Source organism: Dicentrarchus labrax, unplaced genomic scaffold (assembly GCF_905237075.1).
Source record: "Dicentrarchus labrax unplaced genomic scaffold, dlabrax2021, whole genome shotgun sequence".
Lineage (NCBI taxonomy): Eukaryota > Metazoa > Chordata > Actinopteri > Moronidae > Dicentrarchus > Dicentrarchus labrax.
In genome coordinates, this window is record NW_026136712.1 from 1132880 (window position 1) to 1157078 (window position 24199).

Below are 24199 nucleotides of genomic sequence, written 5' to 3' on the forward strand. Positions count from 1 at the left end.
TTAGATAAATGTTACACTAGATTGTCAAATTAAACCTGGCAGCAGCGGTTTTTAGTAACATTTTTTTTTTTACGGTGAATTTTAGAATTTGGGTAATTTTTAGTTGCTGTAGTTAGTAACATGAACAGTAGTAATAACAGTAGCTCAACTATGGATTTTGTGCACCATATCTGAGTGTGTTACGGAAGCCGTAAGCAGTCATGCATTCATACATTTTATTTCCTCCATTTTCTCATGATAACAAGTTAATTTGACTTTGTTTTCCTAAAATAACAAGATAATTAATTCGAGATCTCGAGATAACAGTTCAGATATAATAGGCCTGAGAGTGTGCAGTGAATGTGTGTGTACGGCGAAGCAACAGAGCAGGTTAGCAGTAGGAGTTCGGTTAGAAAGAAATGTACAGTATGTTGCAATACACACTTAAATAAAAGGCTACAGCGTTTCAAAGTCTGGCAGCCAAGCAGCAAAGTTTAACACCAGAAAAGCAAAGTCTTATTATCTCAAGATCGCTGGACAATTATCCCGTTATCTCGAGGAAACAAATGAAATTAATTCCTAATCACAAGAAAACGGAGGAAATAAAATGTATGAATGCATGACTTCTTAGGGCTTCCGTAGTGTGTGATTTTAAGAACAGACAATTATTTTTTGCAAGTAGCTAAATAAGTCATGAGCCATGTTATAGCTAGACAGTGCACATAATTTTTTTTCAGCCTGGTATGGTTGAATGAGTTTACAGTACAAAATGTATGTCCAATTCTTAATCATTAAGCTTATTCAGTTGTCCAGTATCAGTGCTAAAGACAAATGAGGTACACTAGAAAGATGATGTCTCACTCTTTTTGATTTCATCCCACATCCTGCTACATAAGCCAGTGGAAAGTGATGAATGTAGAAGTGAGCCCCGACAGGTGGGTTTATTTTTATTACGTCTGTCATCATACCTTTGCGATGTCTCTACAGGAAACATACATACACATTATATGCTATACCAGGAGGAGGAAGTAGTCTTGAATCACAGCGACGGTAAAGAGAGACCATTACAATTTTTGGTTGTTGGAAACATCATGCTTTCAGAACATATTAAAAGTTAACCCTCTATGGTATGGTGTTGCCCTCAGGCAACACACCCATTTTTGACCTGTCAAATCTCCACAATGCATCTTTTTGAATGATACTATACTTTTAAAAAGAGGAAGACCACAGGGAACCAATAACAATGCTTTAATTTGTCACATGACTTTCAGGGAGCCATATTGAAACCCTTTTTTGCAGACATTTTCAAAGGAAACAGCTTTGCAATTTTGCGCCACAAAAAGGGTCTGAAAACATCATTTCCGGGAACTTTTCCAGCTGGAAAAAAATATATTCACACTACTATGTGACTAACCCTTCATTTCTGATAGTTTAATACAATTTATTTGCTAATTAATTAATGGAAACTTGATAAAATGCAACTGTTGCCCAGAGGCAACAACGTACCATTATGGACAATTGCACATGTTGCCTTGAGGCAACAGTGAACCATTATGGAATCACCATGGCAGCATGAGATTTTGGTAGTGTGTGTTTAGGTATATATAATGTTCAAAAGCATTTGATCTTTACAATTTAACAAAGATACATTTGATGTTTGTTGCAGTAAAGTTCAGACTATTACTATACTCTGTAGGCCATAGTGAAGCCTTATTTAGCCTTATAACTTAGTCTTATTTGCTTATAATTTCCACACATTTTCCTCCATTTACAGAATGAATTCAGCCTCATTCTATACCCCTTTAAGGAGGTAGAAGGTAGAAATCACACTTCAGGTTGAGCATAGTGAAGTTGAATAAGAATTAATTAGTGATGAAGAATGCAGTGCCATCATCACCTGTGTGTCAGGACAACACTGACCATTGACCTATTTGGGTGGAGAAAAAGGGCAGGTGCAATACCCTGATGTAAGGGTATAGTGGAAGTGCAGTGCACACAATGTGTCACCTAGCTGTTCTTCACTCCTGAAAAAAACTGCTTCATGGAGTTCCATAAGCATTGAGCAGCAACACCACAAATGATGGCAACGCATGTCAGGAAAGACACAGGGGACTGAGAGGAAACATGCATTGAAATGAAGGAATCAAACACTGGGATCTAACACCAGTTTCTTGTTTTGCAAATGGTTATGATCTTTGTTTTGATAATTAGTTCATTTAAAGTTTGAACTATTACGCTTACGCTTATAATTACAACTCTTCGAAACATTCATTTCAGGCAACGTTCAGACAAGAAACCCTTTAAAATAGTTCCTTTTCTAATATTTTTCAATTTAAAATGGCATGTATTGTAACCTGTTGAAGCTATTGAATCTTGTACACATGTTTATGAAATAAATTATGTTCAAATTTAAAAAAAAACTATTTTTCACTTTAGCACCATTATGGTACAATGTTGCCTACAGGCAACAAACCCCAAAAATGTATTTAAAAAATATTTTTTATAAAATTGTGCGTGGCCACGCGTTATTTTTTTTTAATCCAATGTCACCAGGGGCTCCGTACATTTGGTTATAATCACGTGAAAATGGCTTAAAGCGAGTCTTTTATGTCTACAAAATAAAAAATCACAGACCTGAGGCAGCAGTAGCAGTAGCAGTGGTAGTAGTAGTAGTAACAGTAGTAGTAGTAATAGTAGTAGTAGTAGTAACAGTAGTAGTAGTAATAGTAGTAGTAGTAGTAACAGTAGTAGTAACAGTAGTAGTAGTAATAGTAGTAGCAGTAGTAGCAGCAGTTATAGTAGCCTACTAATAATAGTAGTAGTAGTAGTAGTAACAGTAGTAGCAGTAGTAGCAGTAGTAACAGTAGTAGTAGTAGTAGCAGCAGTTATAGTAGCCTACTAATAATAGTACTAGTAGTAACGTACTAAGTTCAAAAAGGATAAGCGAAGACGGAAGTGAACGAAGTGAGTCCTCTCGTCTTCTGATAGGATTGCTCTCTGTCCCTTTAAACACAGTCGCTATTTTCCGGAGTCATTCGGCGCTTCTCGTCATCGACCCCTTTCACTGCGGCTCCATCGCCGAGCGGACTGGCCCGCTGCTCTCATCCGAGACCTCAGCGCACACTATCGGATCTATTAAACCACCAGCGCCGGCTCCTGAAAGCCTCCAGAGTCTGCACAAATGCAAGCGATCAAATGTGTGGTGGTCGGCGACGGGTAAGAGCACGCTCACACACGCGGAGCAACAGCACATTTTCTCTTGTGATTCAGTGAAGCGTCCACGGATGGATGGATGATGGGAGGATGCTATGTTGGAAAAGGGGCTGGGGCTCACCGATCTGTCGGTCGCCCTGCTTTTCTGTCGTCTGCCCCCCGATGCTCGATGGATTTCCCGCTTTGTGATCGCATTCGGTTTGTTCACGTCTTGGCCTCCGGTTCATTGTGACGGTGGCAGCGGAGCGCCTCGGGATGCTATGCGGGAACACCTACACGCCTCGTAGGCCACTGGAGGCAGGCTGAAGTGCTGATGCACGCTAAGGAATTTGTGGCCCTGTCAGTGACAAACAGGCCCCGCTGCCCTAATTCTGCTCACACTGAGCCTGTCTTGCGGCATCCAGACCCCAATCTGGTTCATGTGGGTTGATATTTGAGGCAGAATTTGTTATTTCTATTTTAAAATCTTGATATCATTGCTAGGTGCAGATGTAGGAGGACAAATTAGCCCAGGCAATAATGTCAGTTAAAAAAAATTAAATATAGGCCTAAAATTGAAGTCAGTTCAGGTCAGAATGCCGGAACTAAACAACTTTGATGTAAAATGCTAAAATCTGAGAAGAATTTTGCCTTTTTCTCATGATATTTAAAGTCCCCCTCCAGTAAAAAAAATATATAAATCAGTATTTCTTCTTGTTGCTATGGTGTGCTTTTTATCTTGACTGTGCAGAATGCTGTCTGTGCAGAGTTTGACACTAGAAGGATGTTTTCACATTCATCTGCTGAAAGTTGAAGTGTGGAAATGTGCTAATTGAAAATCTGGTTTTAAGGGGCAGGGCCTATGAGCATGATTTGTGACATCACAAATAGTTTGGAAGTCAACCCTGGTCCAGTATGCAATGTGTGATGTAGAAACTTAAAGCCACCAGTGCACACATAATTGGTCCAAGCAGACTATTTGTATATACTGTATGTCTTAATACATGTCTGCAGGGAATCTTTCACTCTAGGATTAATCTTAAACTCCTCCTCTAGAGTAGATTAATACTGTATATTACAGATGATATGAGCAGAAAGAGATCGCTGGGAATTCCAAAATGTTAAAAATCACTTAAAGTTAATGTAGCATTCAGCTTGGAACATTGACATATAAAAATCTCTGCGCAGTAGCGATTGGGGTTGGCGCCGCAGTATCAAGATCTCGCCCATACACCTGGCCGACTCAACTGCAGGCAGGGCTCAGCTGTCAATCATGATGTGAAACCCCCTTTTTTATAGCTTAAAGTAACTAATTAAAACCAAACTGATAATGAAAATGAGCACTTGAACATATATCAGCGTGAAAATGCCAGAAACTATCTTTGTGATTTGATGTGTACTTTTTTTATTTGGCCTATGTCCCATCTGCAACATGGAAGCATCGGGCTTCATGATCTGTACTGCAGTCAGCCACCAGGGGGCAATTAGAGCCGTCATGTCATCCATTTTTATATATGTTGATGGCTTGGAAACTGAATTTCTAACAGAAAGTCTGTATTACAAACTGGGGGTGTGGTAGGGAGGGTGGGCTCAGAGGTACTTCCGTGATTCGTACAATTTTGTCATCAGTTTTTGCTCGCCACAAAGTACAAGGGATGGTGAGATTCACATAGAAGTTCAAGAGGTGACTGTCCTAACTAAAAAAGTGTGTATTGGATACAATTTGGAATGAATTTCAGGATGCATCACTTCTAATATATAGTATAAAAATGTACATATAATTATTAGTAGAGGCTTTATGCCTTTATTATTTATAAATGTGACCAATCATTTTATATTAAATTGATTCCTCCTCTCTAAACTGTTCCTCAAGCTGCTAAAGACCAAAGAAATACAATCAAACTATGTGTACCATATTGAATTGCATAGCATCATATTGCTTTGCATCGTATCGTATCACGTGGAATCATGCTGTGTTAAATCAAACCATGTAAAATTGCACTGCATCGTAATAGTGGTCAATTGTATTATTAACATTGGTAGTTCCTTCATATGTATCTTTAATGTATCGGCTTGTTGGCCAGGGGCTTAGCCCAAATCTGTGGGGTGGGGGGCCCATGCTCCCGGCGTGATTTTTTTCCCCCATTTACGGCAGATATATACACTTGTATATACACAAGTTGACTCCTCATAAAAAACTTCCACAGTCCATGAGATATCGTGCCTCTGGGGTCCTGGAAGTTGAAGTCACACTCATTTCTTACAGTTTTAGGTGACAGTTGGAGGACAAGAGAGGTGTTAACCACGACTCCCCAAGGTTCAGTTAAGCTTTTAAGAGAGCCGATAATACAATATGCAGTTTTAAAGAAATCCATTTTGGATTCTGGGTCAATTTTGGATGAATTCTGCAACTATGATCCAGTGTTTTGGTTCCTCTTGCAACATGATTTAAAATTTGTTACAGCTATGATTTGCACTTTCTCCATAGCAACAGCAACCAAGGCTCATGGGTAGCTACAGAAAAGAGTTATGATAGTGTAACTAAAATTTTACTGTGAAAAAGTAGTTTGGTTTGACAGTGAGTCCACTAAAAAGACCATCAGAGATAAAAGCATTAAGTAATTTGGGTAGTGGAGCTAAAACTGACCTGTTTTTTTTTTCTCTGGCTCCTAGTAAAAGTCGATTAATAAACATAAAATGCTATCAAAATAGTGGTTCTGCTTTGCCACAGTGATGTAATTAGATAGATAGATAGATAGATAGATAGATAGATAGATAGATAGATAGATAGATAGATAGATAGATACTTTATTTATCCCGAGGGAAATTCAAGTATCCGGTAGCATACAAAACATACATTAAACATACATTAAGATGAAATTAAAAATAAAGTACTAAAAACAACACGACACGTATGGAGCTACTGGATAAGCGTCCTGCTCGCACCGGCGCCGGATATTAGTTTACAGCAAAATTGTCTTAACAGAAAAATTGACTCTCACTAGTCCACCAATGTTATGGAAGTGTAATGCCAGATCACAGAAGTGTCCCTTTAATGAGAAATAAATATTCTTCTTGGTTATAGTGTGTGAAATGAAGAGATGAATTGAAGCTGTGTGTATCAGGACCCTGAACTTTCATCTCCTCCCCTCTTGTTATTTTCTTGTCCTCTATTCCTCTCTGTCCTGCTCTCTGTCCCAACCAGAGAAACTCACTGACCTCAAATCAGTCTCATGGCACCCTCACACATATTGGCACTGTGTGTCACCACCATTTGCTGTGTCCATGGAGACATGCACACAGAATTGCTCATTACTCCATGCATGAGCCAATACCGATACCCATCCATGTCACCTCCAGTCTGTGTGGCATCCTGCGGCTTGTGTCAGTGCAGTACAGTATCGGTGGGTGTAGGTTGTGTCTGTGCATTTGAGTGAGTGACTGACTGTGTGTGTGTGTGTGTGTGTTTGTGTGTGTGTGAGCGGGGGGTGGTAGTGTATCATAGGAGGCTACTGTGTCCCTCAGGCAACATGAATATAGGCCAGTGTCTGTGGCACAGTAAAAGGGAGTAGCAGCTAGCGCTTGCACTCACACATACAGTCATGCATACAGAAATAGTTTGTGTGGAATTGTACTATACATTTGTGCTCACATATCCTCTGCTGTCCCTCTTCCTCAGGGCTGTGGGTAAGACCTGTCTGCTGATTAGCTACACCACCAATGCCTTCCCTGGTGAATACATCCCCACCGTGTGAGTAAAGCACCCACTGCTGCAAATGCTCACTGTATATTTATATAAACAGTGGCTTCATGTTACAGGACCATATCAGTGCTTTGGTTTGTCAGGTATTTCATTTGCTGGATTCACCAAATACACTGGTTATTTTATCTCGAAACACTGAGCTATAAATTCATTATTGACTGTAGAAAAAATATTTTGACATTTTCACTCAGAAATTGTAAACATATTTTATGGCCTTCATCCGCCCAGTTGTCATCATCTGACCTAAGTATGAATCACATCATATCACATTTAATATATATTTTATGGAAACATGACCGAGTCTATACATATGTTGCATGATGACAACTGATGCAATTGAAAGCTTCAGAAAAGCAAGTGAGTAAACCTTGATTTCAATTTTTTTTTGTCAAACAGTTTCTCGATGAGTTTCCATACCATGATGTTTATCTTGATATTTTAGTGGATGACTACACAGTTCAATTCAATTCAATTCAATTCAATTTTATTTGTATAGCGCCAATTCATAACAGAAGTTATCTCAGGACACTTTTCAAATAGAGTTGGTCTAGACCGAACTCTTTATAACATTATTTACAGAGACCCAACAGTACCACCATGAGCAAGACCTTGGAGACAAGGGCAAGGAAAAACTGCCTGTTAAAAGGCAGAAACCTAGGACAGGTGGGTGGTCGTCTGCCTCGACCAGTTGGGGTGAAAGAGAGACAGAGAGAGAGAGAGAGAGAGAGACAGCAACAACAGTAGCAACAACTACACTAATGGTAGTGACTGATGATGATGAATGTACAATAAGCTCAAATGATTTTATTGAGTCAGATGCTTCGACCACTTGATCTTTTCAAGACAAGTTTCCTCAGATACAGTCTGAACGAAGAGTTTGACATTTTGGGAAATGTTTGCCTTCTTGCCGAGAGCTACATAAAGAGATCAACCTCATGTCTGTCCAGTAAACAGAAGCTGGCCTGGTCTACAGTTCAAAAAGACACCTCCTAGAACCTCTAAAGCTCACTTATTAACATGGAATATGCAGAGATGTGGACTCGAGTCACTGTTTTGATGACTTGCCTTAAATAAGGACTCGACATGACTTAACATAACCTGTTTCTCGATTTGACTTGCACAAGGAAAAATGATTTTGGACTTGCTAGAGACTTGGACCAAATGACTTAAATCACATGTCTGGTAATATTCAATGTGTTTAATGAGATATAACACAAACCCAAGTGAAAAAACACTAAGTAGTGGTTTTAATGTGGGTCATGGGCCGGGCTATTTCTGCTGGGAGCAGTGATTACTTGCCTATGCTGGTTGCCTGGCAACCTCAGGCAAGAAATGTACTGGTGTATGTGCACGTAACCTCTGTAAATCCACAACTTGTTGTTTTTACACTTCAGTTTTTGTAGGGAGGTGTGTTAGGTGTATTTTGTGACCTTTGGACAGTGTCAGGCTAGCTGTTTCCCCCTGTCTCCAGTCTTTACGCTAAGCTAAGCTGAGCAGCTGCTGGTTGTAGACCATTTAACAGATAGAGATGACACTGGTATTGATCTTCTCATGTGACTCTTAGCAAGAAAGTGTCAAAGTGTAGTTCCCGGAAAGTTGAACTATTGCAGTAAGTATACTATACCACCTGGTGGCTTGCTCAAGGATGCTTCAACAAGTGGCGGCAGGAACTGGGGATCAAACCAACAACCTTGCGATTAGAAGACGACCCACTCTTCCTCTCAGCCACAGCCCCCCAATAATTACTATAACAAAATCCTTGTAGAAAAATATCATGATTTCTCTGTAAAATGAAACTTGCCCTCCTTATGTACCTATAAGGAGTGAAGTGCATAAAGTACTATCAAGTAAGGTAATGTTTGAAGACTTGCTATTAATAATTAATGTCTATGATTTAATTTACTGACATTACTGTATAATGAGTACAGTCTAGACCTGGTCTATTTGAAAACCTTCCTGAGATAACTTGTGTTGTGATTTGGCGCTATACAAATACAACTGAACTGAATTTAAACTAAGGTTGTCTTACTTTTGGAGCAGAATCTAGAGGTTCTGGTTTTTACTCTCTATATTGGGTATTCCATTCCCTTAACAAATAAGTTTGAAAATGCAACAGAATCCACTAGGTGTGCGTTCCCTTTCTGTTAACTGCCTTTTACTCAGTGTGCTGTCCGCCTTCCTGCAGCTTTGACAACTACTCTGCCAATGTGATGGTGGATGGGAAACCAGTGAATCTGGGCCTTTGGGATACAGCAGGACAGGAGGACTACGATAGGCTCAGACCACTGTCTTACCCACAGACGGTATTCCAACCCCTTCCCCCCAACCACACATACACTCATGCATTTACACATACATGCTCAGCTCTATCCGAAGCCTCTAAAAGGACAGCTAAACAATGTTTCAAGAATAAAACACAGAGCTCTCTGTTGCACATTCAGAGCCAGTTGCAACAGTTGTTTGTTAGTTAAAAGTTCAAACTACAATATGTTGAACAAAAAACACTAGTTCTTGCTTAGAAATAGGTTGTTACTAAAAGTTTACACCTGCTACCAGGTGGCAACTGACTGACAGAACTAATATGCTAACTTTTACTCCTTCCATTTTTGCATAAATATCTGTACTTTCTACACGTTTTACTTTAATCAAAACATTGCAGCTTCTGTGATTGGCATATTGAGCTTATATATTGTGATTTTGATCATATTTTGATTGTGCGGCCCTAATTTTCATCAAACTTTCCTAATGTAATATTACAAAATGAGCATAAAAATAAAAATATGTTGATGGAAACAACTACTGACTTGCTTCCCCCACAAAACCTGGTTTGTTTTGGACTTGGTTATGTATGGCCTGTGAACAAGTGGGTACTGGTTGCAATCAACTTAATTGCGTGACTTTTTTGTTTTATATTTTGTTTAAATAATGATAATAATAATAATAATAATATATAATAATTTCATATCAGATGTACATTGTCAATTTGATCTTTTTTCTTTAAAGTAGTTTGATCTATTTTTTCTAAGTAGCTTGAGTTAACCAAACTCAATTTCTCCATACACTAGCTTTACTGTAGTTCAACTCCTTCCAGCTTTCTAGTATGAAGTAATTGGTAGTTGCTTTCAAAGTAGCTTCCCCAACAATGGTTACATTACCATAGGCTTCCACAGAAACATTATACTTTGTTTCTATAGAAGTCCTTTATTATGGAAGCTTTTTCATTATTTTGAGATGCTATGTCAAAATGTTGAGATACTAATAAAAAATATTGAGATGGTTTCTCAATATTTTGAGGTACTAACTCATTATTTTGACATGCTGTCAAAATATGCATGCAGTGTGCTAAGAAAAGGTTCTCATTAGTATTTACATTGTAGTTACAATGACAAAACATGGTATGATTAGAACATCTTTTTTCATCTTTAATCAACACTTTTTTTAAATTAAAGCCGCTAATCAATTTGTCACTAATTGTTAGTTCTCTCATAAAGAACGCTTTTAATAAAAATAGACCTTAGTTCAAAGTATCACACACTCCCTCACACACACACAGATCTCACTCTCAACTAGCCATCTCTCTGGTTCTCTCCCAGGATGTGTTCTTGATATGCTTCTCCCTGGTCAGTCCGGCCTCCTTTGAGAACGTCCGAGCTAAGGTCAGTACGCTGACTGACCGCCCCTTCCCTCCCTTTCTCCCCCTCCGTGCCGAGTCTGACCACAAGGAGGCACATCTATGGCTCTGCCTGGCTTATCACACTGCTGCCCCGCCCGCTCAGACCTCGGCTTAGAACAGTCCAGGTTTAAACTGATCCCCTTCAGGGGACGCAGTACAGAGACGTGTTATAAGGCGAGGTCCGACCGAGTCCAAGCGCTCTGCAGAGGGAGCGTGATGGCCGGCTGTGGTTTGGTCTGCTGAGCATCATGAGATGCTCTCACATCAAATCACACTTTCCTGAAGGTCCACCCTCCCTCTGTAAAGTCTGTATGCTTTGGTCTGACGGAATTCTCTCATCATGTGATGTGATTGGAGGTTACTTTGCCTGAGGATGTTTTGTGTTCATACAACTATGCTTCCATTCAGACAGATTCTATTATTTTTTTACTTCCACAACTCACAGAGTGTGTTCAGTGTCATCGTGTAAAGGCACTCATTGCGCTGCCTCTGCTACCAGCTAACTGCTCTCTCTCTCCTCTCGCACTGACTTTGTCCTTTGTATATGCATATGTACGTGTGTTTGTGTGCGTGTGGTGCACCAGTGGTACCCTGAGGTGAGACACCACTGCCCCAACACGCCCATCATCCTGGTGGGCACCAAGCTGGATCTGCGAGATGACAAGGACACCATTGAGAGACTGCGGGACAAGAAGCTGTCCCCCATCACCTACCCACAGGGCTTGGCCATGGCAAGAGAGATTGGTGAGGCTGTGTGTGCCACGTGCACAGAAATTTGCTGCAGTACATTTTGACATTTCTTATCGAGGTATGAATGATGAACTAAAGAGTCCTCAAATCTCAAGCCTTCAAGAAATCAAAAAATCATCTAGCCTGGCTCCATCCAAAGTTCAAAAATACACCTGCCAACATCTCTAAGGTTCACCAATTAACATGTTGTATCCATAGAATTGTGTATTATTAAAAAATGGACGTAGTCACTGTGACATCACCCAAAGGTTCCTGCAGAGCCATTGTGAAGCTTAGTTGCCATCTTTGAAGTCCCTGCTAATCCAAAAGTGGGCAAAGAGGTGGAGCTGAGGCGGGCTGAATGAAGCCTGGTTACTGAATACAACCGCTTATGACAGCACCCACCTGTTACACAAAGCAGCCACACCTTCAATTATACAAAACTTTAAGCAGGAATGTAATTTAAACAGGTGAGTTATATAAAAATTCACCCCTGTACAGGGTTTATTTCTGCTGTAAAGTTGGGCATATTAATATGGGGCTTTATGGAGATTGACTCATTTCTGTAGCCAGCCTCAAGTGGCTGTTTGAGGAACTGCAATTTTTTTTACTTCCATGTTGGCTTAATTTGCAGCCACAGAGGTTGCCGCTTAGGTGGGACAAAGGAAGAGTCATACTATATATGTTACAGGTGTTGTTAAAGGACTTAAAGCGCTTTATTTGAAGCATCCTAGTGCCCTAAGGTGGAAACAAATCTGTTTTTAACCATCTTCATTTGAACCTTGCTTAAATCTTTTTCCCATCATGCCCTCTCCCTTCCTCAGGGGCCGTGAAGTACCTGGAGTGCTCTGCACTGACCCAGCGAGGCCTGAAGACGGTATTCGACGAAGCCATCCGAGCCGTGCTCTGCCCTCCGCCCGTGAAGAAGAGGGGAAAGAGGTGCACTATGTTCTGAGGAGGAAACACTGCTAAAACACTACACTACATCACCATGTACAACAACCACTACTTCTCTGAGAGGATGAGAGAGAAAACTAGCGAGCGTGAGTGTGCACTGCTGAGATTGCTTTCTTTATATTGATGTTTTTTCAAAGCGATATTGGTAACAAGACCAATATTTAATCTGATTTTTTTACCATTACTGAATAGGTTCATAGGTTCTTTGTGAAAGACATTGACTGTCCACCTACTTTGTACGCATAGAACTACATCAAGTTGCCACGAGGGCTGACAAAGGTTTCTATTACTTGTCTTCATACTACATCTATTCATTCTCAGCCATGCTTGCTTGAATTAATGCAGTGTTGACTAGATAGAAAGTGAACTGTGAATACGCCTTCAGGTCAGAAGTTACCCTCAGTGCCTGATCTAAGATCAGCATGTGGAGACAAAACACATTACTACTGACATGCACACAGAAATCTGTTGGACCTGACAGTAAAGACAAAATACTACTGCCTGCATTCACTAAATTTCACAAATAGAGCATGGTGTCCTAAATGAAAATGTAGTTTTATTTTCAGTTTAGTTCCAGTTTATTTTCATAGTTATAACCCTCCAATCAGTAATAACGCTGTACTCACAGAGGTAATTGAGAACGAGTCAAGAAAGTGCTTTACAGCAACTCCAGCTTTTGTCCTTAATCTTGAAGCCCTATCTTGCAGAGAGTGTCAAACTCTAGTTTAAGACCTCATTATCTCTGTTTTATGCTTCTATGTTGGCTATTACCAAATCAGTGATTTAAAGCTGCAGTACTTTTATAAAAATAACTTTTTGTCATATTTGCTGAAATTTTCACTATATCCTAACAGTAGTAAAGTAACCTGATTTTTTTTCACAGATTATCTGTCTCGTGTACTACTGTCAGGATATAGTGAAAGTTTAAGCAAGTTATTTTTACAAAAGTTACCAACTGCATTCATTCATTCATATGACCACACAGAAAATCTTGGACCAGGCAGTGTTTTAGCTTAAAGACTGACTGAATGCCCTTTTGCATATCTCAGAAATTACCTCAGTGACTACAATGTTACTGATACTGATAGGAATCATAGAGAATTTATATGGAAAAGACCTAGTATAAGATTTTAATAGCAGTCAAAAGTAAGAGTGGTGACTTTTAACTCCAGGGACTCTTCACACGTTTTCTTCATTTCTAGCTTTTCTCATTTAGCCTTGCACAAATCATTAGTCTTAAACTAACCATTAGTCTGAGTGTGATGGCTCATTCTTTACCCTGTGAAGAGCCGTTTGACTCTCAGTTATCAGGTCCACTTACTCGGTTTCACCCTAACTTTCAGCCACATCCTGCCGCCTGATCAGCAGCTCAATCGAAGACTACGAGATGTGGCTGCAAACTGCTATTTACAAGCTCAATAATTTATCTTCCAGCTCAACTTGAGAATTGTAATTTGACAAAATGGTCTTCCTTTTGTGCAAGCTTTCAACCGTATCTGATGGTGAAGACTTCTGTGGGTGATTCTTCTAAGGCTGTGTATTGGAAAAAATTGGACAATATGTATCACAATACAGAGGTTATATTGTAAACAATGGGATATATTGTAATTTTTTTATTTTGTAATTTAGGAAAAATTCATTGTATAAAGAACACACCAATAATTGCTGAAAAATGCTGCAAAACGCTGAAAAATAAATCATATTATTGAATACTCATGTGTATCAATATTATCTTACACCGCTATGAGATGTGGTTGACGGCTCTGGAAAACGCTTGTACTTTGAGTTAAGATCATTTTGTCACATTACCTTAAGTTGTTGCTAGAATGTTGTTTCCAATGTGTGCTATACTTTTATTACAGTTGTGTTCTTCCTTTGGACAAACATCTGATCTCAGTCAAGTGTCTTTGGGTAACTTTATCTAACTGTGAACATGTGAAAGACAAGCATGCCAAACATGGGGGCTGTACAACCTTGCTGCCTGAGTTCTGCCTCTGGGGGTGGAGAAGCTTGCATGGGTCTTAAAATATTCTGTCTTAATTTATCCCATTGTTTAGATCTTGTCTCTGTTTCTGTGTGTGTGTGTGTGTGTGTGTGTGTGTGTGTGTGTCAGAGAGAGTGTGTGTGTGTGTGTCACAGGCGTGTATATGAACGCTGGTTGTTTGTGTGTGTGGACGAGCATGTGTCGGTATCAGTGAGACAGCTTTGTTTGACAGTTTGGGGTAGTGCATAAAAGACAGTATTGTTTTAAGCCAAGTTTTTTAGTGTCCAGTTTTTGGTACTATTTCATATTGTATTGTAGTAATACACAAGACTTTTCAACAATCTGTGGACATAAAGAAAGAAAAAAAAAGGATATTAATGACATCTAGTGATGTACAGAATAATCCTCAGAAAAGGAATGCGTTATGAATATCTATCTAAATGTACCTGAATATTTAGCTCTAAAACAATTCAACCTAAAGGGATTATAGTCACTCATGTTGAAGTTAGAAGTGTTGCTAACAGTGTACAATAAAGGGGCCAATCTTTGTGGGGTTTGTCATTGTGGCAAACAGTGCAGATTGCACCTTTATGAAATGCATTTCTGTATGGTTGCAAGGCCTGCAGTGTGTCTGTCTCCCCCGCGTGGTGAGACGCAGCACTGCAGTCCACTCTGTCACGCTGTCTTTGGTTGGCATAGCAAACTGTGTGGTTGAATCATGTCGTGTGGTCCTGCCTAGCTAAGGTGTCGAAATGTAGCTCAGAAATGCAGCGAAAAATTCTAATCTACTATTGCATGGAAGTTATCTGGTTATTTGACCCACTGTAATTCTTAGGAGAGGCTGTATGATGAAATGCATTGGCCATGTACGTATGTAATGTAAGATGACTTGTATACTTGTTCCAACTGTTTGTCTTATTTTTTATTACTTCACATGTCTGTGTGGTGAAATATTTCAATTTTTTGTATACTAAATACAAATGTATATGTAAGGTAATCTGCATACTGTCATAATTTATTCTTCACCTTTTCTTTCTTTCACAACAGCCCCTAGTTACACATAAAATAAAAGTAATTTTAGTGGACAGCCTCACTTATTACCAAATAATTTAAAGGTCCAGTGTGCCACATTTAGGAGGATCTTTTGTCAGAAATGGAATTTAATATCCATAGGTATGTTTTTATTAGTGTATAATCACCTGAAAATAAGAATGATGTTTTTGTTACGTTATAATGAGCCATATTTACTACTGGGGCTTCTTATGGTGGGGTCCGCCATGTTGAACCATCATGTTTCTACAGTATCCCAGAATGGACGAACCAAACACTGGCTCTAGATAGGGACTTTTGCAAGTTTTACAGCCACCGTAGTTTCTCCTACATGCTTAGAACGCAAATGGTATTCTGTTGGTTGCAACCTGCAACTTCACCACTAGATACATATAAATAAGGACAGATAACAAAGGGAAATTAGACGTTGAGTTTAATTACTGACACAAACTGATCTATGTTTCTTTGTATAATGCAGTGAGTTGATAAGAAGAAGTATGTTTCCTTTGAGCAGATGGTCGCTGTGCTTGTGTTGGTCAGCAGGCCAGGAAGCCTCCGTCCACTGGCAGAGTGACTCCATTAGTCATGTTGCTCTTATCACTCAGCAGGAATAAAATACTATTCACCACGTCCTCCACCTCTGCAAACAGACACACAGGAAGATCAGTTAAAACTTAAGGTAAACATTTGATGTTAATATATATAAGTGTAATTTAATGTACACACTGCATAATTGCAGCACTGGAGACATTTAGTTTATACCTATGCTGACAATAAGATTAGATTCAAAGTCCCCCTCCAGTCAAAAATTGTTTTCTTTCTTGATCCTACAGTGATGTTTGTCACTGTGCAGAGTGAAGTAGTAGTAGTAGCTGTTTTGCTGCTGCAATGGTTAATCTTTAAATGTGTTTGCACTCTTTGGTGACAAGGCACAGCCTTGGAAGAGTCCAACACAAGAACGTGCTGGACTTCATTGCAGATAATAATAATAATCCCTGTTCAAGTCCACATAACCTATGATGTGGATTGGTAGACAAGAGCTGCTCCATTGTTCCACAACCAGGATGGAATCCACATTCCTGAATCTAAATCAGCTGTCTGCCTCCTTTTCAGCACCGTGGTATGAACTCTGTGTGGAAGCTGAGCACTGGGAGCACACCCTCCATGTGTCTTTTGTAAAGAGAAGCACAACCTAAATTTCAAGAACTAGTCCACAATTTCATTCATGATAAGAGTGAGATGGGAAGATGTGTGTAGTGCAGAACTGGAGTCAGGACATAGTTAGCCTAGCTTAGCATGGAGAATGAAAGCAGGGGGAAACGGATAATTCTGAAGCTCCAGCTCCAAATGTTTTCTCAGAGACCCCAAATCTTTTAGGCTTCTTAAATAACTTCAACCTTGTGTCATTTCCCTTCAGCAACAGTTCTATTAGTGTGGAAATATGGCATCTAGTATTATGGGATGGGTTCACATGTAGCAGATTTGTCAGCTAAACATTAATTCTGTGAACTCTACTCCTGCATAATGTAACAAAAATAGGTTTGAAGATTCGTAATGCTGTTTATACCAAATTCCACCAAGTTATGCAACTTGAAAATACTTATTATACTAATACTTATTATAGAGGAATAAGAACTTTTGCCTTTTTGTAGGTGGCAGGAGTGAAAATAAGTCATCCTCAACATGTGTTGTGTTCTTGAATGATGAAGACAGTTGGACAACAATGGAAGGGATGAGTTTTTTTATCATGTTTTTCCAGAACTTTAGGCATTCTATTATCACAAATGGGTTGAAAGTCCAGGACTTATTCCCCCTCATTGTCGTTGGTGTTTACACTGTCCACCAACCTTTATCAAGACAGAGACTGATATATTAGACACACTGAGATATAACCAGGATTGGGTCAGGTTACTTTGAAATGTAATTAGTTATTTTAATAATTACATTATTAGTAATTATAGCAGGATATTAACTAGAATACTGTATCACACGAACTTACCAATCTTACGAAAAAACGATTAAGATTTGTTACCCTAGTTCTTGTGTTATGACTTCTTATAATAGCTGTGAATGTAGCTGGGAGAAATTCCATGTAAAATCCTTTAAACAGTATTGTGATATCAGTCTCTTCGTCACTCTGGGAAAGAAAGCAAATCATCATATTTCCCAAAATGTTGAACTATTCATTTAAGATGTGTAGTAACCAGATGGACTGGAAACCTATCCATGGTGCACCTTCCCTTTCACCTAATGCATACAGGCTCCAGTGGTTATAGATAGGAACCACATATCTTTAAGCTGTACAAAAGATGGATCTGAAATTAAATGTCACTGTATTACAGAGTGGAAGAATCAAAAGAGAATCTGTGTATTTGCCATACAATCTCCTGAGAAGATAAACCAGCTGCTGTCTCCTGCTGTGTCAATAGTATGTGTACACAGGCTATGGTGTCTGACCTGCAAAGCGGCCTAGGGGTATGCGGGACGTTATGGTCTTGGCTTTTTCGGGTTCGCTCCAGCCCAGGCGACCCATCTCTGTCATCACCACAGTGGGGTTCACACTGTTCACACGGATCTGATCAGAACACAACATTTCAGTTAAAACAATTCCAACATCCATCAGTGAGAGTACCATTGAGATCCTTACTCTGTGCTTAAACAGCTCCTTACTTTAGCTCTTTAAATGTTATTTATTAATAAGATGTATTGATCAATGATTACTGTCATCTGACTCCACCCAAATCACCAAACCTGTTTGATTAAATGTCTATAAGCCAATCATAGTGTTCCACATCATCTAAAGAGGACTGCAGTAGAGCCACACAGCAACATGGCCGACCATGAGGCAAGGAGCAAATGTAAGGTACATTTAAGTCTAGCCATTGAAATGGACAGAAAGAACAGGGCATAACAACGTTTTTTAATCATTTTTTTATTGTTTATGATTTATGAGTGCATTTAGACCATAAATCCACTATAGCACAATTGTTTGTTTGTTTGGAACATAATTGGGTGTTGAATAGGTTAAAATAATTTAATTTAGTAGTACTTGCCAACATTACCTAACATTAGCCACAATAAGCTACTACTGCTCATAGCAGAGCAAGTCAGGCCACGTGTACAGGAATTATAGTGAGAGGGGATAGAATGATTGTACTATAGAGAAAATCTATTTCAATAGATTTAATTCTGTTCAATTAAATGTTATAACAGATGTTATCCAAGGACACTTTTAAATGTCTAGACTACTTTTTCTAGACTTTATTTTTCTGATCATCAGTGAATGATGTAAAACTAGATGTAGTCTACTTTAAATTCTAATGAGCCAAAATAATATCAAGGAAAGATGCCGTGCTGTGTAAGCATGAGGGTACCTGGTAGGGTCCCAGCTCTAGGGCCATCACTTTAGTCAGCATGTCCAGAGCTCCTTTAGTGGCACCTGAACAATGACAGAAAACACAAGGACCTTGCTCTTAAATATCAGCATGGAAACCCCTCTGCCCCTATAGTCTCCCTGCTACTAGGGAATGGAGAGGATGGATGGCTAGAAGTTAACAACAAGAGTGCATTTTGGTCATTTGGCTAACAAGGGGGCATCTCCCCTAAATTGTCTACTGCACAAAGCCTACCTACAGGTGGGATGCTGAATCAATACATTAAAATGAACATTTTATTGTTATTAATGTACACTTACATAATAAATACATGATGACCGGTACTGCCTTTTAAGAGAAGTTTTGTGGGGCAAGCAGTACTAGCTGTCAAACATGCATGTACTATGTCATGTAGAAACTGAGGCCATATTTTGGAAAAACGTTCGATTCATTTACATGTATCAACTCGAAGGAATTCTGTTAAGAGTTGGTCTGCCCATCACTAGCTGACATCAGTTCACCATCATGGATAAGCCATGCCCAAAGTTCCGCCTCCAAAGCTGTGATTGGACATGTTGGCATGGATGATTTATTATTGGCAGGTCTATGGTGCCCCCTGCAGGACAACACTGAAATGCAATACACCTCCTCACTGTATTGTGATTTGATTTTAATGTGTGATGGAAAATTTAATTCATTCGGTTATTGAAGACAAAAAACGAAATAATTTTTAATTGTTGTTTTAACAGCAGACAGACGGCGAGCTGGCTTTCTAGCTGTTGGACCACTCAGTAATATTAGCTGGCTTGCTATGTCTTGTTGTTGCACTTGTTTTGATCATTAGTAATGTAATCATAACAAATACACGTGTCCATATTTACCACAGTGGTAACCAAAATCTTACATAGTGTTGCTTTAACAGGCAATGAATGACCCCACTGTTTATAAAGTTAACAGTTTAGCTGTTAGCTGTCTGCAATCACACCAAAATGTTTCTTTGGCTTCTTCTAGTAAGCTTTTAACCAGGAGGCATCACTCTGTATACCACCACTGCTAAAAGCCACTGATTCAGTCAGTGACTCAGTATAATTAGTTTAGGTGGAAGATTCCATTAAAGATTTGTTTGCACAGAACACCTCTCTCAGCTACTTTCATTTCAATCATTTTCTCCAGGCTCCAGTTGAATTTTGCCACAAGCTGTTTCCTCTGGTACTCACAGTAGACAGCGTGGTCTCTTAGGGCACACTGTGATGCCTGGCTGGACAAGTTGACAATGGAGCCTCCTGATCCTCTGGCCTTCATACCACGAGCCACTATCTGACCAGAGACACAGAGCTCCATTTGACCAAACAGAAGCAGTTTGATTAAGCAGACATTTAAATTGAAAGGTTTTGTAAGGGATATTTTTTGTTTTAAATAGCTCTACATTCTGACAGCCATCGCTGATATAGCGTGTTCAGTCAGTAACATGAATGTGGCATGACAACTATCTTTTATATGTCGATGAACCAACAGCTAATCAAAGGCAGAATAGGGCGGGAGTACGCGGAATGCCGGACGGGGGAAAAAAACAGGGTGGGGTGTTTAGGGATACATACTAGACCCACGAAGAGGTGGTGGTATGAAACAAGAAGTAAGGGTACTTTATTGGACAAAAATCTAAAGTGCCATACTCAGTACTGGTGTACCGGCCCATTTCAGGTCCTGATCTACATTTGGTCAGCTTACAACAAAAAGAAGAAGAGCAAAAAGGAAATGGAGTCATTACTGTACCTGGGAGACATGCAGCACAGCTTTCACATTCACATCGAATGAGCTGGAGATGAAAGACACCATAGAACATAATAAACAGATGGACCAGCGTAGTCTGGCTCATGTCTCGTCTACATTGTGCTGGATTTGCTGTTGCAGTATCTGTTTTTTGTCTTACTGGTTAAACTGGTCAGGTGTGACCTCCAGAAAGGGCTGCAGGCTGGCACAGGCAGCGTTGTTTACCAGCAGATCGATGGGGCCGATGTCCCGCAGGGCCACCTCCGTGGCCCCCCAGTCCGCCAGGTCCACACACACCGGGGAGATGGAGGCGCACTGTGAGAGGGAGTCAGACATGTCGATAACAGAAGAAGTGATAAGTTTATTAAAGGCAGATAGACAAACAGTATGGATCCATTGAACACAGGAAGCAGTTAAAAAGAATGATATCCTGTTAGTAGTGATTTTATGTGTACTGACTCGCTAAACAGTACACTATGAAAATCAGTAGGCACTACATACTCTGTACTGTAGTATTTAACATAGCTCCAGTGTTTACCATTAAATCTCCTCACAGGAAGACACCAATCCAAATTACTTTTCAATTCAATTCAATTTTATTTGTATAGCGCCAATTCATAACAGAAGTTATCTCAGGACACTTTTCAAATAGAGCAGGTCTAGACCGAACTCTTTATAACATTATTTACAGAGACCCAACAGTACCACCATGAGCAAGCACTTGGTGACGGGGGCAAGGAAAAACTGCCTGTTAAAAGGCAGAAACCTAGGAGGGTGGTCGTCTGCCTCGACCAATTGGGGTGAGAGAGTGAGAGAGAGAGAGAGAGAGAGAGAGAGAGAGAGAGAGAGAGAGAGAGAGAGAGAGAGAGAGAGAGAGAGAGAGAGAGAGCAACAACAGTAGCAACATCTACACTAATAGTAGTGACTGATGATGGTGATGATGATGAAAAAGATGATGACGACGACAAAGACGACGATGGTGGACAATGAGCAGTGATTATAGTAATAATAGTAGCTGTAGTAATAATAACAAGAATATCAGTGATATTAGCAATGGCAGTCAAGCAGGACCATGGCAGGAGGCTCCACCAGGATCCATAAGAACCTGCGAGACGAGAAAGCACAAGAACTCCGGGGAAGAAGTGAAGTTAGTAACATGCATTAATGGGATGCTAATGCTTTAGGCCTAGACTATCTGGGGATTTCCCATGATGCACTGAGCTCCTCTCTTCCTCTCTCTTTCTGCACTCATTCATGTTCCATTAATGCATGTTACTAACTTCACTTCTTCCCCGGAGTTCTTGTGCTTTCTCGTCTCGCAGGTTCTCATGGATCCTGGTGGAGCCTCCTGCCATGGTCCTGCTAGATTGCCTCTGTCTGTCTGTCTGTCTGTCTGTCTGTCTGTCTGTCTCTCGGCGCTATACAATTAAAATTGAATTGAATTGAATTGAATGAAGATGAACAGCACAATGGTACAGATAAAACAGAGGAGGGTGTGTGTGTGTGTGTGTGTGTGTGTGTGTGTGTGTGTACCTCCTGCACCAGACTGCTCAGGTCGGCCTGCGTGCGTGTGACCGCTACGACCTTTGCCCCGCAGCGTGCCAGAGCCAGAGCCGTGGCCCTGCCAATCCCTGAGACACCAAACATCCATAAACACAAAGACTTATTACAGAGCAGAGCGGAGGCTGTGACACCAGGATTGACACACACACACACACACACACACACACTCACACACACATTCCACACATGTCTCAGCCTTTGCTACACTGCACTCCATGAACAAAGCTTTTTTAAATTCCACTTTCTCTCCACAAGACTCTTTGAGACAAATGGATCAAATGCCCTCAGCAGTCCTCTGGAGTTCACACGTTATTTCATCAGTTTTAACATTCTAGTTCAGCTTTTGTCAGACCCAGCATTTATAAGTATTGTAAGTATACAAACATTTTATATATTTATATTTATTTCCTATATTTACATATGGAAACCCTTTTCTATCATTGAGTAAACTGACAAAGTGAAGTGATATTCAGTACATAACAATACATACATAAGAGTACAGAACAACTGAACAATGAACCCAAACAGTGAACACAATAACTGCAGGAAGTGTAAAACCAGAGATTTGGATGAATTCTGAGCTGATTATTTCTTGTGAATATCAGTCAGAGATGAGTTTTCCTGATATTTTAAGGAACTTTTTATACAATTCTCTGTCTGTATTATATATTCTTATAATTTTCATACTTTTTGAAAAATTCTGAAACCTGGGTGTAATATTTGACAGTGATCGCAAATGTTGTTCAAACGTATTTTTTATCAGTTAAGGAGCTTCTCAAAGATCAGGTCCTTTCTCTCTTGGCCTGATCTTGAAAAGGTCATCCATGCCATTATTTTCTCACGCTTAGACCATTGCAATTCTTTGTACTCAGGGTTAAGTCAAAAAGCTGCTTCAAGACTCCAGCGTTGCATTGTATAAATGTTTTTAAATGTGTTATATGAGCCTAATGTTGTAATATGTAATCAATTTTTAAACTAAATGAACTTATCAGGTTTTACAGTGTGTCACATGCAAAAACTCCATGGGGTTAGCATAAAGTGGGCATGTTTGCAAAGATGACGTGGGTACCCATAGAACCAATTTTCATTCAGATATCTTGAGGTCAGAGGTCAAGGCATTCCCTTGAAAATAGCCATGCCAGTTTTTCCATTTCCATGTACCCTAACTTTGGAGTTTTTAGCCCACTTTCCAACATGCTAGCATGACATGGTACCGATTGATGTGTTAGGTCATCTAGTTTCGTATGATACCAGTATCTTCACTCTAGAAGCTTTTTTTAAAGCCTCTGAAAGACATTGTGGAGTGGAAGAGGTAAGGATAATTGGGTGGCCAGTGATACACCAGGCCCCCTCCTCTGGACACGCCCCTGTCGACTTGCATAAACAATATGTGTACTATTGCCACCTCTGGCTCTATATGTTCAAGAGTGTGTTTCAGTTGCTGCAGACAAATTGCTATTTTGAGGACAATAAAGTTACATTTGAAGCATGTCGAAATATAAAACAAAGTGTGTGTGTGTGATTCCTAAAGCAGCCTGGTGGTGTCACTGTACACCGTGTGTGTGTGTGTGTGTGTGTGTGTGTGTGTGTGTGTGTGTGTGTGTGTGTTCAGAGTTGTCTTTACCTTTTCCTGCTCCAGTGACCAGAGCCCGTTTGCCTGTAAATGAAATCTCCATGTTCGATCAGCTCCGAGATCAGCTGTAGATCGATAAACAACACAGATCAACAGACTGAGCAGAGGTCACATGAAGAAATCACGTGAGTCGTTATCGTCAGGACTGATCGAGCTAAACTCAGCTCCTAGCTCTGCCTCACATTATTTCCCTGCACACACACACACAGTCATTCCTCACTGGGAGTAATGGTTGTAGTGGAAGTGGAGGAGCTCACCAGTCTCCGTGGGTCCGCACTGCAGACTGCAGGAAGTGGAGTCTCTGTGTTCCGCTGGGCTCAAACATTAAACCGAAGTTAAAGGCTAATGGTCAAAACATGTTTGTCTTCCAGGTCAGTGTGCACAGTCACTGTGAGGTGGCACACAGCACTTCACCCAAAGTACAATAAGACACACAGCCGGTAGAGGGAGTCCAGGTTTGAACTGTAACACTGGGACTTAATGGAGGTGAGTCTGGTGTCTGCTAACTGTGGATCATTCACACACCCCACTA

At 40.0% G+C, this 24199-nt stretch overlaps 2 protein-coding genes and 1 long non-coding RNA gene across 5 annotated transcripts; 1 reads left to right on the forward strand and 2 right to left on the reverse strand.

Annotated features, from left to right (window-relative positions):
• Positions 1-1211: 1211 nt before the first annotated feature.
• Positions 1212-3089, reverse strand: LOC127373094 (uncharacterized). The gene is made up of 2 exons (XR_007886879.1): positions 2991-3089; positions 1212-1380 (listed from the first exon to the last, which is right to left on the reverse strand). It is a non-coding gene; the product is annotated as an uncharacterized LOC127373094 (long non-coding RNA).
• Positions 3044-15274, forward strand: rac3b (Rac family small GTPase 3b). The gene is made up of 6 exons (XM_051417186.1): positions 3044-3195; positions 6851-6922; positions 9120-9237; positions 10528-10590; positions 11192-11351; positions 12161-15274. Exons 1-6 carry the CDS (start codon positions 3161-3163, stop codon positions 12289-12291), a joined length of 579 nt encoding a protein of 192 aa, XP_051273146.1. The 5' UTR covers positions 3044-3160; the 3' UTR covers positions 12292-15274.
• Positions 15275-15742: 468 nt separating this feature from the next.
• Positions 15743-24142, reverse strand: dcxr (dicarbonyl/L-xylulose reductase). Of its 3 annotated transcripts, none has more exons than XM_051417180.1 (9): positions 23925-24110; positions 23659-23732; positions 22005-22102; positions 20632-20786; positions 20475-20517; positions 19919-20036; positions 18702-18766; positions 17785-17902; positions 15743-15967 (listed from the first exon to the last, which is right to left on the reverse strand). In XM_051417180.1, the coding sequence occupies exons 2-9, from the start codon at positions 23708-23710 to the stop codon at positions 15864-15866; spliced, it is 753 nt and encodes a 250-aa protein (XP_051273140.1). In that variant the 5' UTR covers positions 23711-23732; positions 23925-24110; the 3' UTR covers positions 15743-15863. The 3 variants fall into 3 exon arrangements, with proteins under 3 accessions (XP_051273140.1, XP_051273141.1, XP_051273142.1); XM_051417181.1 differs by having other exon boundaries at positions 19919-20018; positions 23925-24105; XM_051417182.1 differs by lacking the exon at positions 18702-18766 and having other exon boundaries at positions 23925-24142.
• Between the last annotated feature and the right edge of the window lie 57 nt (positions 24143-24199).